Genomic DNA, 13,915 nt, shown 5'->3' with positions numbered 1-13,915 from the left:
TCCCCACTATCACTTCACTTACTCCCCACTATCACTTCACTTACTCCCCACTATCACTTCACTTACTCCCCACCATCACTTCACTTACTCCCCACCATCACGTCACTTACTCCCCACTATCACTTCACTTACTCCCCACTATCACTTCACTTACTCCCCACTATCACTTCACTTACTCCCCACTATCACTTCACTTACTCCCCACCATCACTTCACTTACTCCCCACCATCACTTCACTTACTCCCCACCATCACTTCACTTACTCCCCACTATCACTTCACTTACTCCCCACCATCACTTCACTTACTCCCCACCATCACTTCACTTACTCCCCACTATCACTTCACTTACTCCCCACTATCACTTCACTTACTCCCCACTATCACTTCACTTACTCCCCACTATTACTTCACTTGCTCCCCACTATCACTTCACTTACTCCCCACTATCACTTCACTTACACCCCACTATCACTTCACTTACTCCCCACTATCACTTCACTTACTCCCCACTATTACTTCACTTACTCCCCACTATCACTTCACTTACTCCCCACTATCACTTCACTTACTCCCCACTATCACTTCACTTACTCCCCACTATCACTTCGCTTACTCCCCACTATCACTTCACTTACTCCCCACTATCACTTCACTTACTCCCCACTATCACTTCACTTACTCCCCACTATCACTTCACTTACTCCCCACTATCACTTCACTTACTCCCCACTATCACTTCACTTACTCCCCACTATTACTTCACTTACTCCCCACTATCACTTCGCTTACTCCCCACTATCACTTCGCTTACTCCGCCGCTAACTTCTTCGTCTCCGCTCTCCGCTATCACCGTCACTATGCTCACTCCATTGCTACTGCTTCATCCCTGTTCACCGCTATCACCGTCACTATGCTCTCTCCACTGCTGGCTGTTCTCGTCTTCAGCTCCGCTATCGCTACACTGTCTCCAAGGTCCGTCTCCAACTCCGTCTCCCTTCCACTCTGTCTTCCAACTCTGTCTCTCAAACTCTGTCTCTCAAACTCTGTCTCTCAAACTCTGTCTTTCAAACTCTTCACACTTCAATTCCCCCTGTTGACTCCAAGCTCTCCAAACTGCAACTCTTCACTCCAGCTCTCCTAAGCTCTCCAACTTCAACCTATCTCCAAGCTCAACTCCTTCAACTCAACTCCAAGCTCTCCACCATTCAACCTCCGCTGTTGACTCCGACTCCCGTTCTTATCCCCGCTCTCATTACACCCCCAATTAATTAACCCGCGTCCCAACGGCACCCCGCGTGATCCGTACACCTGTTTCTCGCCAGACTTCCAGACGCCTCTCCAGCCCCGGCAACAGCACCAACCAATCACAGCCGTCCACGGCTACCCCAGCTTAATTGCCCCAACATAACCTGCACTGTATTCGCCTTTGCTACAGGCTGACCCAAGATAACCCGTACTGTCTGTGTGATCATGTAATCACGCCGTTTCCACAACGCACCTTCGTACTCCACTACACATACAATGAAACAAGAAACGGTAAAAAAAGTAAAAACAGAGCAATGTAATACAATACACTATTAGACATTATTGTAAAAAATTAAGAAAAAATCCATCCCATGTGTTCGTGATTTTTTAAAATATTTTAGGCAGGAAATGAGTTTTCAAATTTCAATATTTTTCTGGGTTGGAACCCCCAGACACCCTGGAAGATTTGGTCCCCCCCAATGTTGACTCCATGGCTACGGCCTTGACACACACAGTAACACTCGAGGGCGTACGGGGACCCGCAGCAGCACTCGGTAAACAAGGCCGGGCGGGCGGGCGGGCTCACGAGCGCCGATGGAGCTCAGTCTGGAGAGGACCTGGCGAGGTCAGTGCCATTGGCAGCCCCCCCCCCCCCCAGCCTGCACTGGCACGCCGCACGTGCCCTGGACGCGCCGCACGTGCCCTGGACGTGCCCTGGACGCGCCGCACGTGCCATGGACGCGTGCAGCGTTTTTGTCGATCCACTGCTGGACAGGCGCGGTTCGTTCACTAGGGGCGTCGGGGCGCCAGCAGCTGGACATGAGAAATTATTTTTGTAATAAAAAATACTCTTCTATAAATATAATGATTCTTTCAAAGCGAATTGCCTAATGAAGATAACATTTTAAGTTGTTCACATTAGAAACGGCTGCACCACCGTAGTCTGAGTTGTGCCTCGGGGAGGGCTCGGGGTGGCTGTGAAGGCGTCCTCCGAGTGAGAGATTGCCTCCCTTCGTCGCGATTCGCTCCAGCGTTGTAACCACGCCGTTTGAGACCCATTCAGGGCGGTGGAGAAGACGCCCGTGGCTGTGACGAGAAACGAAGTCACGACGCGAGGAGGATGCACCGTGCAAAAAATAAAGCAGCTCACAGCTTTTGGCAGTGTCAAAGGGGTTGGGTAGTGTGGACTTGAGGGTCATGGGGACAGCATTTGAGTGCTTTGCTGTTTTTGTTTCGTTCTGTTTATAAATGCCTACCGTTGGTAGATAACACGCTTATATCACTTCCACGCGAAGGCCAATAACATGACGAGGTTGTTCTTAATTAGAACGCCGTCTTTTCAGAGGTCACTCACGAGCCGTCGCTGCAGCTGGACGAGGTCCCTCCCGCGCTCACGTCGACGACGTTGTGGGTTTTACTCTCCAACACACGGCCGGTGTGTGCTGAACTAGTGACGAATTGGCACGTTTCGTTTACGTGGCAAACCTTACAAGTTTGGCTGTGTCGGGTGGTAGCGGGTACAACGACACATTCACATTTACGCGATCGAACCCAAAAACCTCTATTGTGGATGGTGAACTTCTTTCGTGCCGTACGTAGCCAACCGTGCTAATCGGGGGGGTTGCCATGTCGGACACGGGGGTTATACGACCATACTTCGCCACGCTGGTCAGTGGGGGGTTGTGAATGCGGGGAGCAGAAACATTCCTAAAACACATGTAGCCCCAGCGTAGCCTCACAGAGCCAATAACGCTTGCTGCACAGTGGCCATTGCAAGGTCAACGATCAGGAATCGTAACGATTTGTTGAATTATATTCTTAGTTTTTTCGGTAAAGTCACGTTGAAGAGAAACAACAAAATAATAAAATATATATAAAACAATAAAAAACCCAATAAATTGTTTTTATATATATATAAAACAATAAAAAAACCAATAAATAGTTTTTTTATTGTTTTATATATATTTTATTATTTTGTTGTTTCTCTTCAACGTGACTTTACCGAAAAAACTAAGAATATGAATTACTGCAGTCACGAAAGCTTTAAATCAAAATTTGATTTGTTGAATTGTTGAAGGGGCTACCATGAGAGATTCGTTCATGAGGCTATCCACATACACAAACACAGAGACAATTTCAACCGAGAAGATGGATTCTGGCTTAGCAATCATTGGAAGGATTTGATAAACCATTTCGGGTCTTAATTGATTGTTCACGCTTACGGTGGCTTTCAGACCACATCCATTATTTTCGTCTCCCCCCTCCTCTTTTCCGAATATAGATGGACTCGTCCATCTGAATAACTGCCAAATCGCTCTCCGTGGTGCTAACGTAAAAAAAAACGCCACTTTTTTCTAATTTTCTTGCTGTGGTTTTCACACCTGAAGATGATTGCTTGTGTTGCAGTCGAAACGTCGTGAGAATTTTATTGTTTTATATTTGTAATATTTTATTGTTTCCCTTCTACGTGACTTTACCGAAAGAACCAAGAATATGAATCCCTGCAGTCATGAAAGCTTTAAATCAAAATCACAAATCTGTCAACTCCTTATCAGTGTCTCCCTTATTACAGACCAACTCAGACCGTATTGGTCACCCCGTGTCCCTTATAAATCTCAATGTTCATCCTGCAAAGTACCATGATTTTTTTGCCAGTATTTGAACGGCTGTATGCCATATGGACCTGAAAAATGTATTTCCCTGTACAATAATACGGGGTAAACCGTATGGGTTGACAGGTAACCAATCATAGAAACTCCTCGCCGTGATGAAGCTCCCGGCACTTTGAGGGCAGTTGTGTAACCCAATTAAACCTCTGAGAGTTTTAACAGAATCCTCAGATCAAGTGGGGACCGGGACAAAAAACATTTAATTTAACCACGTGAGAACTCAAGAGACTAGGGGAGTCTCGCTTGCGAGAGTGACCTGGGTTTTCAAGAGCAGGTGTGACTCGTGGATGTGGAATTGTTATTTCGCTCTTGCCAAACGACTCCAAATGCTACTGTTACTGTTTGTACAGATCCATTAAAGTAGAAGCAGTTTCCATTTAGTGAGTATTGGTTCATCAATCACCCAGTGACTGCTGTACATTACAGTTCATTCTGTCAAGTGCAGTGGAGATAAGGATTTGGGTGCTCCACCCCAGATATTGGGTGGCCAGGAGATGTTAACTTACCTCGCCTGGAATGCCGGAGATCGTGGGTTCGATCTCGACCCTGACGCCTGTTGTATATATGGAGTTTGCGTGTGCCTTTCTCCCCGTAGTCGCGTGGATTTATCTCCGGTTTTCCCCTCCACATTTATAATCAACGTGTGTTTAGAGTATTTGGCTGCTGTAAATTTCCACGCGATAAGTCACTTCGTTGAGCTCAATAAAAAAAAACAATATCGTTTTATAGTTGGTTTATGTGACACCAGCAGGGCTCCGACTTGGGTCGACTTCGCGCTTCGCTCAGGAGTAATAACCATTCAGTCGTGGGAGGAATCTTGCTCAATGTGCCCCATGTCTCCCCCGGACCACCATCCACCCCCCCGTGCTGCGCAGGCGCAAGGGGGAGCCCCCTCTGGTGCATTCGTGGATCCCCTTCTTTGGAAGAGTGTTGGAGTATTCCAAGTGCCCCCCCAAGTTCCTGCTGCGTCTTCAGAAGAAGCACGGGGACGTCTTCACGGTGCTCATACATGGTGCGCCATCCGCTGCTCCTCCTCCTCCTCGTCTCTGTCTCTCTGTCGGCTCTCCAGGGTACACGGGCGCCCTGGCACCGTCGCTCTGCCGTGCGTTTGTCGGGTCGTCGCCGCCCCGGGGGGTTGTCGCTTGCTCGCACCTCACCATGTCCGACGGTTTTGCTCCACGTTGCTGGGAGATCCTTCGGGAACAGAACCCGAAGGAGCTCTCTCCAGTTCGTGGGGGGGGGGAGGGCAAAACGTCGGACATTGCGCTGGCGGAAAACACACGGGTGGAGCTACGACACAGCAACGTCGATGGGCACCAGCGCAGTGGCATACAGATCGTGCGGTGTCCGCACTGCAATCTGCCGGTGCCGTCTCGTAGACCTGGGGCCACGTTGTGAGCAGCAGAGGGCAGCACAGACAAATACTTAAAACGTCTTTGCTGCCCAGGGTCACCAAGTGTGGGTTACACAACCCCCCCCCCCCCCACGTGTGTATGTTGAACTTCGCACCGTACGTAGCCAGCCGTGCTAATCGGAGGTGCGGGGCGGGGCGGGTGGGACAACAACAAAGTCGACACAGCTGGAGAAGCTATGTGCTTCTGCCGCAGCAGCGGCTCAGACACGGGGCCCGCACGTTACATAACACTCGTGTCACGTGCAGGTCAATAGCAGTGCCGCTGGCACTGTTACAGCAGCTGCACAAGCACAGAGTGAAATGTGAACTCAGAAGGGGCGATGTAAATAATATCCCCCGCTACACCCAGTCATCTTTTGAAAGAGAGAGAGAGACGACTACGGAGTGAAGCAATGGCTGGAAGTGTGTTGCGGATTTGCAAATCGGGTCTCCGATTCGACTCGCGCTTCGGATGCCAAGTGACGAATGCAGTGGGGGACACGGCCACAGCCGTTGCTGGGGGTATTCTGGATGTGGTGGGCCAGGTGCGGGAATATTTGGCAGCACGCCGAGTCAGGGGGCGTTCCCCTCCCTCTGGGTTTCGTGGTGGTCGCAACATTTTATTTTTAAAAAAGCCACGGTTTAGTCTCTGGCCGCTGCGTGACCTGTGACCTATGACCTGTGACGTCCCTTGGTGATCTGTCACCACGAGCGGGTTGCGTACATTGGCGCATCAAACCTATCGATGCATGTCACCTCCCAAGTTCGCGAAGTATGCACGTGTAAGAATCGATGGAGGTCTGACTTAAAACTTTCGCGACTGCAGGAATTCATATTCTTCGGTTCTTTCGGTAAAGCCACGTAGACAGAAACCACGACGTTTCGATCGCCTGATGACGACCGCTTGTGTTGCGATCGAAACGTTGTGGTTTCTATCGACGTGACTTTACCGAAAGAACCAAAGAATATGAAATCGATGGAGTATTTTTTTCCCCCCCTGGCACTCTGTAGTCATGACAGCAACAGGTAGCAGAGTGCACAATTATACATCCTATTCATCACAGGTAAGCTCACACCGACTACATTATTCATACATGTTATTTCAAAAAATATATATGGGTGGAACGGTGGGCGCAGTGGTTAGCGTTGCTCTCTCTGCGAACCCAGCAGCCTGAGTTCCATCCTGGGCACGGCTAAAACCAGTGGCGAGTAATATCTGCGCCACCCCTAGTTACAATTTATACGCAGCATCGGTTGACTTGGGATGGCGGCAGCTGCAAGCGTACTGTCGTTTCTCCGACTCATCAGCATCATAATCAGCCACTGTCTGTCCACTGTTGGATGAAGACCCCCGCATGCCGTCGCCATCCTTCACAGCCCAGCGCTGCGATCTCCGTGTCCGTGTGCCTGATACTGCCCGCTGTCGATAAGCAGATGGTACATTAACGATAGCCTAAGCGTCATTTTAAACAGTTGTTTTTGTTGTCGTGATTTCTATTTAATCTGAGCTCCGTGTGTCATGAAGTGAGACGAGCGCATTTTCATTTGGAAACGTTTGCATTGAGGAGTGCAGCACCCGGTGTTGGGGGAAGGGCCCTTGAAAGATGGGATCACAGAGCTACTTCTGAGGTCACTTCAGCAGGCCTCTCTATCCGCGCAAGGGTCACACCGTTTTATGCACCACAAAGAGTGTTCGTATGTCAGTCAAACTGAATTGTTTCTCAGAGCTGATATTTCGACAAGTTAGAAGAAACCTCAAATCTTAATTACGTTTCGTTTAGAGCCGGCCATCGGGCGATTGGGCTGAGACCATCGACTCGCTCACGCTTGAGCGCTTATCCTGCAGTGGATCTACAAACGGCCCGCACATCGACACGTCTGCACGTCTCAAACGCGTCCACGTGGGCCACCGCCCCCGCCCCACCACCTCCGCCTCTTGACTCCATTTGTCGTCGTTTCCGCAGGCAACTACTTCACCTTCCTGATGGACCCTCACATGTTCCCGTCGATCATCCGGCACGGGAAGCAGCTCAACTTTCACGAGTTCTCCTCCAAGTTCTCCTGCATCAACTTCGACCACCCCCACGTCGACGATCCCCTGTTGGGCGTGTGCAACGACGATGTGCTGCGACACTACACCTTCCTGCAGGTGAGGCCAGACCGTCGTTCCGTTTTTTGGGAAATCCGGGATTGGGCGGGCTGGTGATCGATGCGGGAGAGGGATGAAGCTTTGCGCTTCAAAACCTTGCGCGGCATGGTCTCCGTGACTTCACGGCAGCCCCCCCCCCTCCCCCCGAACGGTTTCTGAAAGTGGTTCGTCCGAGCCGATGTTGGTTTTCAGGAAGTAGGTTCTCGTTTTTGTATTCAGTCGTTTCGGTGTCGTATTTTCGATTTCTCCTTTGACGCGGTCGTTGCCACTCCGATTTATATTCACGGTACTTGACGGCCGCCGCTCTTTTACTTGATTGCTTTCGTCACGCTGGCGACACGGCTCACTCTTGCAATTTCCCTGGTTTCTCGAGCTCTCACCTCGCTCAGTCACATCAATTCAAACTTGGCCTCCACAACTCCCTGGACATTTCCCGCCCACCCCCCACCCCACCCCAACCCCGGCTCCGTCGTCCACGCAGGGCGCCGAGCTCACGAACGTGACCAACATCGTGATGATGAAGCTGCAGCAGGTGGTCTTCCACGAGCTGGACGAGGCCATGGTGGGCAGGACGGCAGGCGACGCCCACGGCTGGCGCACGGACTCCCTCTTCAGCTTCTGCCAGCGCCTCATATTCGAGGTGACCTTCGTGATGCTGTACGGCACGTCGGGGGACGCCGAGGATGACCACCGCCTCTGCAAGAGGCTGCAGGCGCACTTTGAGCCGTTCGACAAGGTGCTGCCGCTCATCTCAGCCGGGGTGCCCCTGTGGCTGCTGGGCTCCACGAAACACCACCGCGACGAGCTGAAGCGAGAGCTCACGCACGAGAAGCTGGCGCGCCGCCACAACATCTCCGTTATCGTGCAGTCGAGGATGAGCGTGTGGGACGCGAACAAGAACATGCAGGACACCCACAAGGCAGGTGAGTGAGCGACGAGGTGCGGAATTTGTTCCAACGGTTGCGGTCATTTCTTTTTTCGGGTTCGGCAAGGTAAACGATCTTGCCAAATGCGTATCGTCGAGACGGCTCGCCGCCCCGACGCAGCCAGGCGTGCTTAATTGTCGCGCATGCAAATCGTTTCAGCCCACCGCTGGTAAGTTGTAAGAGCAATGCTCGCGACAGGTCGAGCGATTCGCAATAACGTTTCGTTTGAAACGGTCTACCATTGTCAGATGGACTAGATCCACTAAGTCGGAATTGTTCGTTGATTTACCGGCGAGCCGAGACAATAATAATAATTTGTGCAAAGTTGAATGCTGGTATGCCGCTTAATTTTTTAAATTGGTTTTAATTGGTCCAGCTGCTTTCGTGTGGTGGAGGAGTCTTAACGACACAGAGTTGGCGAGATAATTTCGTGGCCTGACCCAAAAACGAAATGTGAATCATAATGTCGACCGTGAAAACTCAAGCGTTGTTTTCCTGAATGGGAAGCTCCGCGGGTTGAACGGGAAGGTTTCACAGCTCTCCGAGGTGTTCTTGGCTTGTACCGCAGTTGAATTTAGATGCTATATATGAATCCAAATTTCCTGGGTAAATATTTAACATCATCATTAATCTATGTTGCAATTTTTTTTGTTCAAGGTGCTCAGCACTTGCACAGTATCTGGGCTCTTTCAGCATCTCCCGAAACCAAATAACATTGGCATATCACTTGTAGTATAGGAACTGGGCAACAAATCACCGGAGTACCTTCTTTTTAAAGAGATGATGTTGCTCGGGGCAATACGAGTTGCTAGTCTGAGTCCAGTCTCCAGTAACCTATAAAATATCCCAACAAATGTGGTTCTGTACTTAATTTAGCAAATTTTTACAGCTCTGAAAATTACATTTTCTCAGTTTGAATGCCATTTGACAGGGTGGGTCGCCAACCCAACCAAACCTACTTTCATGCACAACGTAATATATGTTTCCGATGGGTTTTCAGGGTTGACTGTGCGCTGTTTGGCGTGATGTCCGACGTTCCGTTCCGCTTGCTTGAATGCAATCCGTGAGAACTGAACTTTAATAATCTCTCGGCACATCGGACGAACGTCGGACCGCGTGCCGAACAGCGCACGGCAACAACCCGAAAGCAACACGGAGAGCCGCGCGGCTGCACGGCCGCCAAAAACCTCATGGCAGCCACCCAGCGTCTTCTCTGCCGTGCGCTTCATCAATGCACGCCGGTCTACCCGATCGCACCCCCCCCCCCACCCGCACCCCCGCCAACACCCCACACAGGGCACCACCTGGCCTTCCTTTGGGGCTCCGTCGCCAACACGGTGCCCGCCATCTTCTGGAGCCTCTACCACCTCCTGCGGTGTCCCCTTGCGCAGCGGGCCCTGCGTGACGAGGTGGACGCCATCTTGGGGAAGAGCGGAGCGCCGCTTAAGCTGGGCTCCCCGCTGTGCCGCAGCCGTGAGGACCTCAACGCCATGCTCATGCTCGGTGGGTTGTGGCGTGCCGATGGGGCGTGGAATTGTTTTTCGGATCGTTACGTACGTATCTTGCGTACGTGCGTGTTGAACTTCTTTCGCGCCGCATGTAGCCAGACGCGCTATTTCGGAGATGCGTTAATTGGCGAGCACGGATCGGAAGGAGTATGCGTCGTCACAGTCATCTCGTGCCCTTCCTGTTAGTTCATCAGCAACGATGGGGCCGATGAAGTTCCACTTCGACCACTCCACCTTGATCCCTCCACCTCGACCCCACCACCTTCATTCATTTACTGAAAACTAATTTATTTAGGACTTATTTATGTACTTTAGTTTGTTGTCCTTCCCCCTCACCACCGATAGGCACGCTTGGCTACGCACGGTGCAAAGGAAGTTAAATTTTCATACGTACGTACATCAACGTACATTGATTCCTCCTCCTGATCCCTTCTCTTTGACACCCCACCGCCCTGACCCCTGCCGCGTGAACCCCGCCATGGAATCGGCGCATCAGGCAGCGCGGTGAACGAGAGCCTCCGCCTGACGAGCGCGCCCATGAACATCCGCGTGGCCATGGAGGATGTGGCCATCACGATGGACAGCGGCTTCACCCTGAAGCTCCGCAAGGGCGACAAGATCTCGTTCTCGCTGCAGACGCTGCACACCGACCCGGACATCTACGAGCAGCCTGAGGTGCCACCCCACCGCTGCTGAATGAGTGCCGTGGCCGTTGGGCGTCTGTGGTCTGTGGAGGAGTGTTGGTGGATGAGCGGTGCGTTGAGCGTCCGTGGAGGAGTGTTGGTGGATGAGCGGTGCGTTGAGTGTTGGCGTTTTCGAAGGAGTGATTCACGCGTTGAGATGGACTCTCGTGCATTCACCTTTTTGCGCGACGTTTGCTTACAATTCGGCTTCTCCGAGTGGGGGGGGGCGAATGGCCGCGTGGTGCCCGCGTGACCCCTTCCCGTCGGCGTGACGCCGCCCTCCACCGTCTCCCCAGGTCTACAAGTTCGACCGCTTTGTGCAAGATGGCAAGGAGAAGACCACCTTCTACAAGAACGGGCGGCGCCTCCAGCAGTACCTCATGCCGTTCGGCTCCGGCAACAGCATTTGCCCCGGCCGCTTCTTAGCCCTGACCGAGGTCAAGGACTTCATCTTCCACTTGCTCGCCCTGCTGGACTTGGAGCTGTTGCCCGGCCAGCCGGACGTCGGCATGGACATGAGCCGCGTGGGCATGGGCCTGTTGATCCCCAAGCGCGACGTCCTCTTCCGTTACAGACTGCGTTCGCACGTCGGTTCGGCCGCCGCCTGAGGCGCACGCGAAGGGGATCATGGGAGGTCGTGCCATCCGGCCGGGTTCTCCGTTCGCCTCCCCCCTCCACCTTGGCGCGTGGAGTGATAGAGAATCTCGAGTGGGCAGATGGGGGCGCGTTCCCGGCCGGCAGTAATGCTCTCTCCCTCTCTGTCTCTCGCTCGCTCGCTCGCTCGCTCTTTTGCCTTTTTAATTCTTCCTCACGTAGGTGTGCGTCAGTCACGGCGCTCGCCCGGGTTGCTTTCATTGTGCGCAGTCAGACGAGGGTTCATTCTGACCGATATGAACGTAAGACCTTCAGTACTGATAATGAACTATGTAACACCCTTTGACCTAGGTAAAAAAAGTGACTAGAAATAGGTTATGCTACCATTCCATTACTAGAGGGAAGCATTTTATAAATGTCGAATGCAAGCAAATACTCGCCCATCTTCCGGCGAGGGTGAATATACTTCTAAACTGCAATAGTCAACATAAGACATGAGGCTTAAGATGTAACCAGACAAAGGTGGTTGAGGGCACAAGTCTCACGTGGCTTCAGTTTGCTCATTTTTATGAAGGAATAAAGATGAAGCTCGCGTGTAGGAAGAAGGGCTGGTCCCAGCTTATATATCATAACATTCACGGTCTGTCTAGGGCAGTGGTTCTTAGCCTGGCGTGCGTGCACCCCCTGCGGGTGAGAGATGCCCTTTCTGGGGGTGCCAGAGATGGCCAGATTTGTTTTAGAAGGTAAGTCATTGAAACACAAATGAAGCTCGGTCGTGTAAGTACAACTACTTTTTTTTTTAAATCAACCATATGTACTTATTAACATTATACATTTTTTTACCATTGAGAACCAAAGGGTGCAAGGCTGGAGTATAGGTTAAGAACCACTGGTCTAGGGTATATCCCTGCTTACACTGAGAATGGGGCAACACTCGCCTCCGTCAGTTACCTAGAGACGGTGGTAATTCCACGTTCCCATGGTGGGTGCCAGTCGATCCATAGCAAGGACTCTGTAATGTGGAACGATTTTCTATGGATGCCACATACATTAGGTTCAGTTGACCCCTGGAAGGGAATTAACCCGCGATCTACTTTCTTTGGAGACCAGCGTTCTAACCACGGTGCAACCTATCGGTGTATAACGTTGCACGTTCACGATTCACCTCGTGAACTAAAGCAAGGGACAAGACCGGTGGTGGAACGGAGACCACGTGTCCAGGGAGGGGGGGGACTGCCACCAACATGGGAGTGGTGGGTTCACGGTGGAGGCGTGAGATGAGATGTGATCAACAGCACTTCCCCCGTAAGCCTGTTGAGGCTACACAGGCGAGCGTTGCCTCTGTTGCGCTCAACTGATTGTAGTCTTAAGCTGAACTTAATGGTACAACACACGGGAGAGGAACTTTGTCGCAGAATTAAAATGCCGTGAAACACATGGCCGCGTGTTGTATAATGAACGCGTTGACAGTCATGTGTCGCACGGGCTGGGTCGTGCTTTCGATTTGAGAGAAATCTGCCGTTTTCTGGCCTCACCCCTATGGTTTGTGTGGCTTAAATGGTGGCCTTTTGATGGCATCAACATTCCAAAATTGTTTCTGCCCATCCAATAAACTTATCCTGTCCCCACATTTCCATACCTGTCAACCCCTTATCAGTGCCTACCTTATTACAGACCAATTCAGACCTTATTGGTCACGCCGTGCCCCTCATAAATCTCAACGTTCATCCTGTCCCATCACAAGGGAGAAACACAAACAAATAGACAATTTTAGTTGTTGCCCGTATTGAAACGGCTATACGCTGTGTGGACCTAAAAACTCAATTTCCCTGTACAAGAATACGGGTAAATCGTATGGGTTGACAGGTTATGATGAAACTACATTTGTCCCAAATCAGTGGTGCAGTTTGGTTGGTGACCAAAATATATATTTATATACGTTACATTCAGCCATGTTGGATTGAGCATCGCCATGGCGACCACATGGCCATATCCAACAGAGTGCTTGTTGCGTGTGAAACGACACGTGCAAAAAAAGTTTAAAGGCCACATGCAACTATATTGACTCCACGCTGCAGCCCACTTTAAACGCAGGATGGCAACATTGTATTTTGGCAACGTTGCAAAGAAATTGCACCTTGTAACTGCAACTTTACGCCTATCGGCAAATGTACGCCGCACAGGCATCTCGTCACCGTGTTATTAAAAGAAAACTTCGGCATTTACAAAAAATATTACCTACAACCACGCTGCCGTAGCTTGTAGTTGTCATGAGCAAATCTGATATGGTTAATGTTATCCATTTATACGTGTTTAAACTCTGAATAGCTTTGTTCGAGGGGCGTTCTCTCGTCCAACGCAGCCTTCTGATTTGCTCTCTGTGACTTCGGTGTGAGCTGCAGTGATTTTACTTCGAAATTGAGTATGATTTCCATGTATGTCTTGGTTTTCGAGATCTTGGATAATTGTATTAAAGTGATCTCTATGAATTAAAGTGTAATTTTATGGTCTGCAAAGGCTAGGCACTATGATATATATCGAATTCATTACTCTTCGCTGAAATCTAATGTGTGCGGTAGATGGTAGAGAGACCGTTTCTTCATATAGTTCTCTTCTTGTGTGGTTGTTTGGCCTCTAAATGTTTTATTCTGTTGCCAGTAGCGTTTGTGAACAATGTGTGCACACGCGATAATTAGCCCATAGAGCTGTGATCATTCACATCGTTTTTAGCGCCATTTTCGAGCA

The 13,915-nt window shown here is 50.6% G+C and overlaps 1 protein-coding gene across 1 annotated transcript in view; it reads left to right on the top strand.

Moving 5' to 3' along the window:
* Positions 1-13,701, top strand: part of CYP7B1 (cytochrome P450 family 7 subfamily B member 1) — a 36,989-nt gene extending 23,288 nt beyond the window's left edge. Inside the window, exons 3-8 of the mRNA XM_032969782.2 lie at positions 4,793-4,929; positions 7,275-7,459; positions 7,941-8,382; positions 9,682-9,888; positions 10,390-10,568; positions 10,873-13,701. Coding sequence (XP_032825673.2) covers positions 4,793-4,929; positions 7,275-7,459; positions 7,941-8,382; positions 9,682-9,888; positions 10,390-10,568; positions 10,873-11,184 — 1,462 coding nt within the window. The 3' untranslated portion in view covers positions 11,185-13,701. The remainder of the gene's footprint in view (positions 1-4,792; positions 4,930-7,274; positions 7,460-7,940; positions 8,383-9,681; positions 9,889-10,389; positions 10,569-10,872) is intronic.
* The last annotated feature ends 214 nt before the right edge of the window (positions 13,702-13,915 follow it).

This window comes from Petromyzon marinus, chromosome 3 (genome assembly GCF_048934315.1).
Source record: "Petromyzon marinus isolate PM22_M1 ecotype Great Lakes invasive population chromosome 3, UKy_Petmar_22M1.pri1.0, whole genome shotgun sequence".
NCBI lineage: Eukaryota > Metazoa > Chordata > Hyperoartia > Petromyzontiformes > Petromyzontidae > Petromyzon > Petromyzon marinus.
Note: the sequence above shows the minus strand (reverse complement) of the source record. Positions and strands in the feature narration are given on the sequence as shown.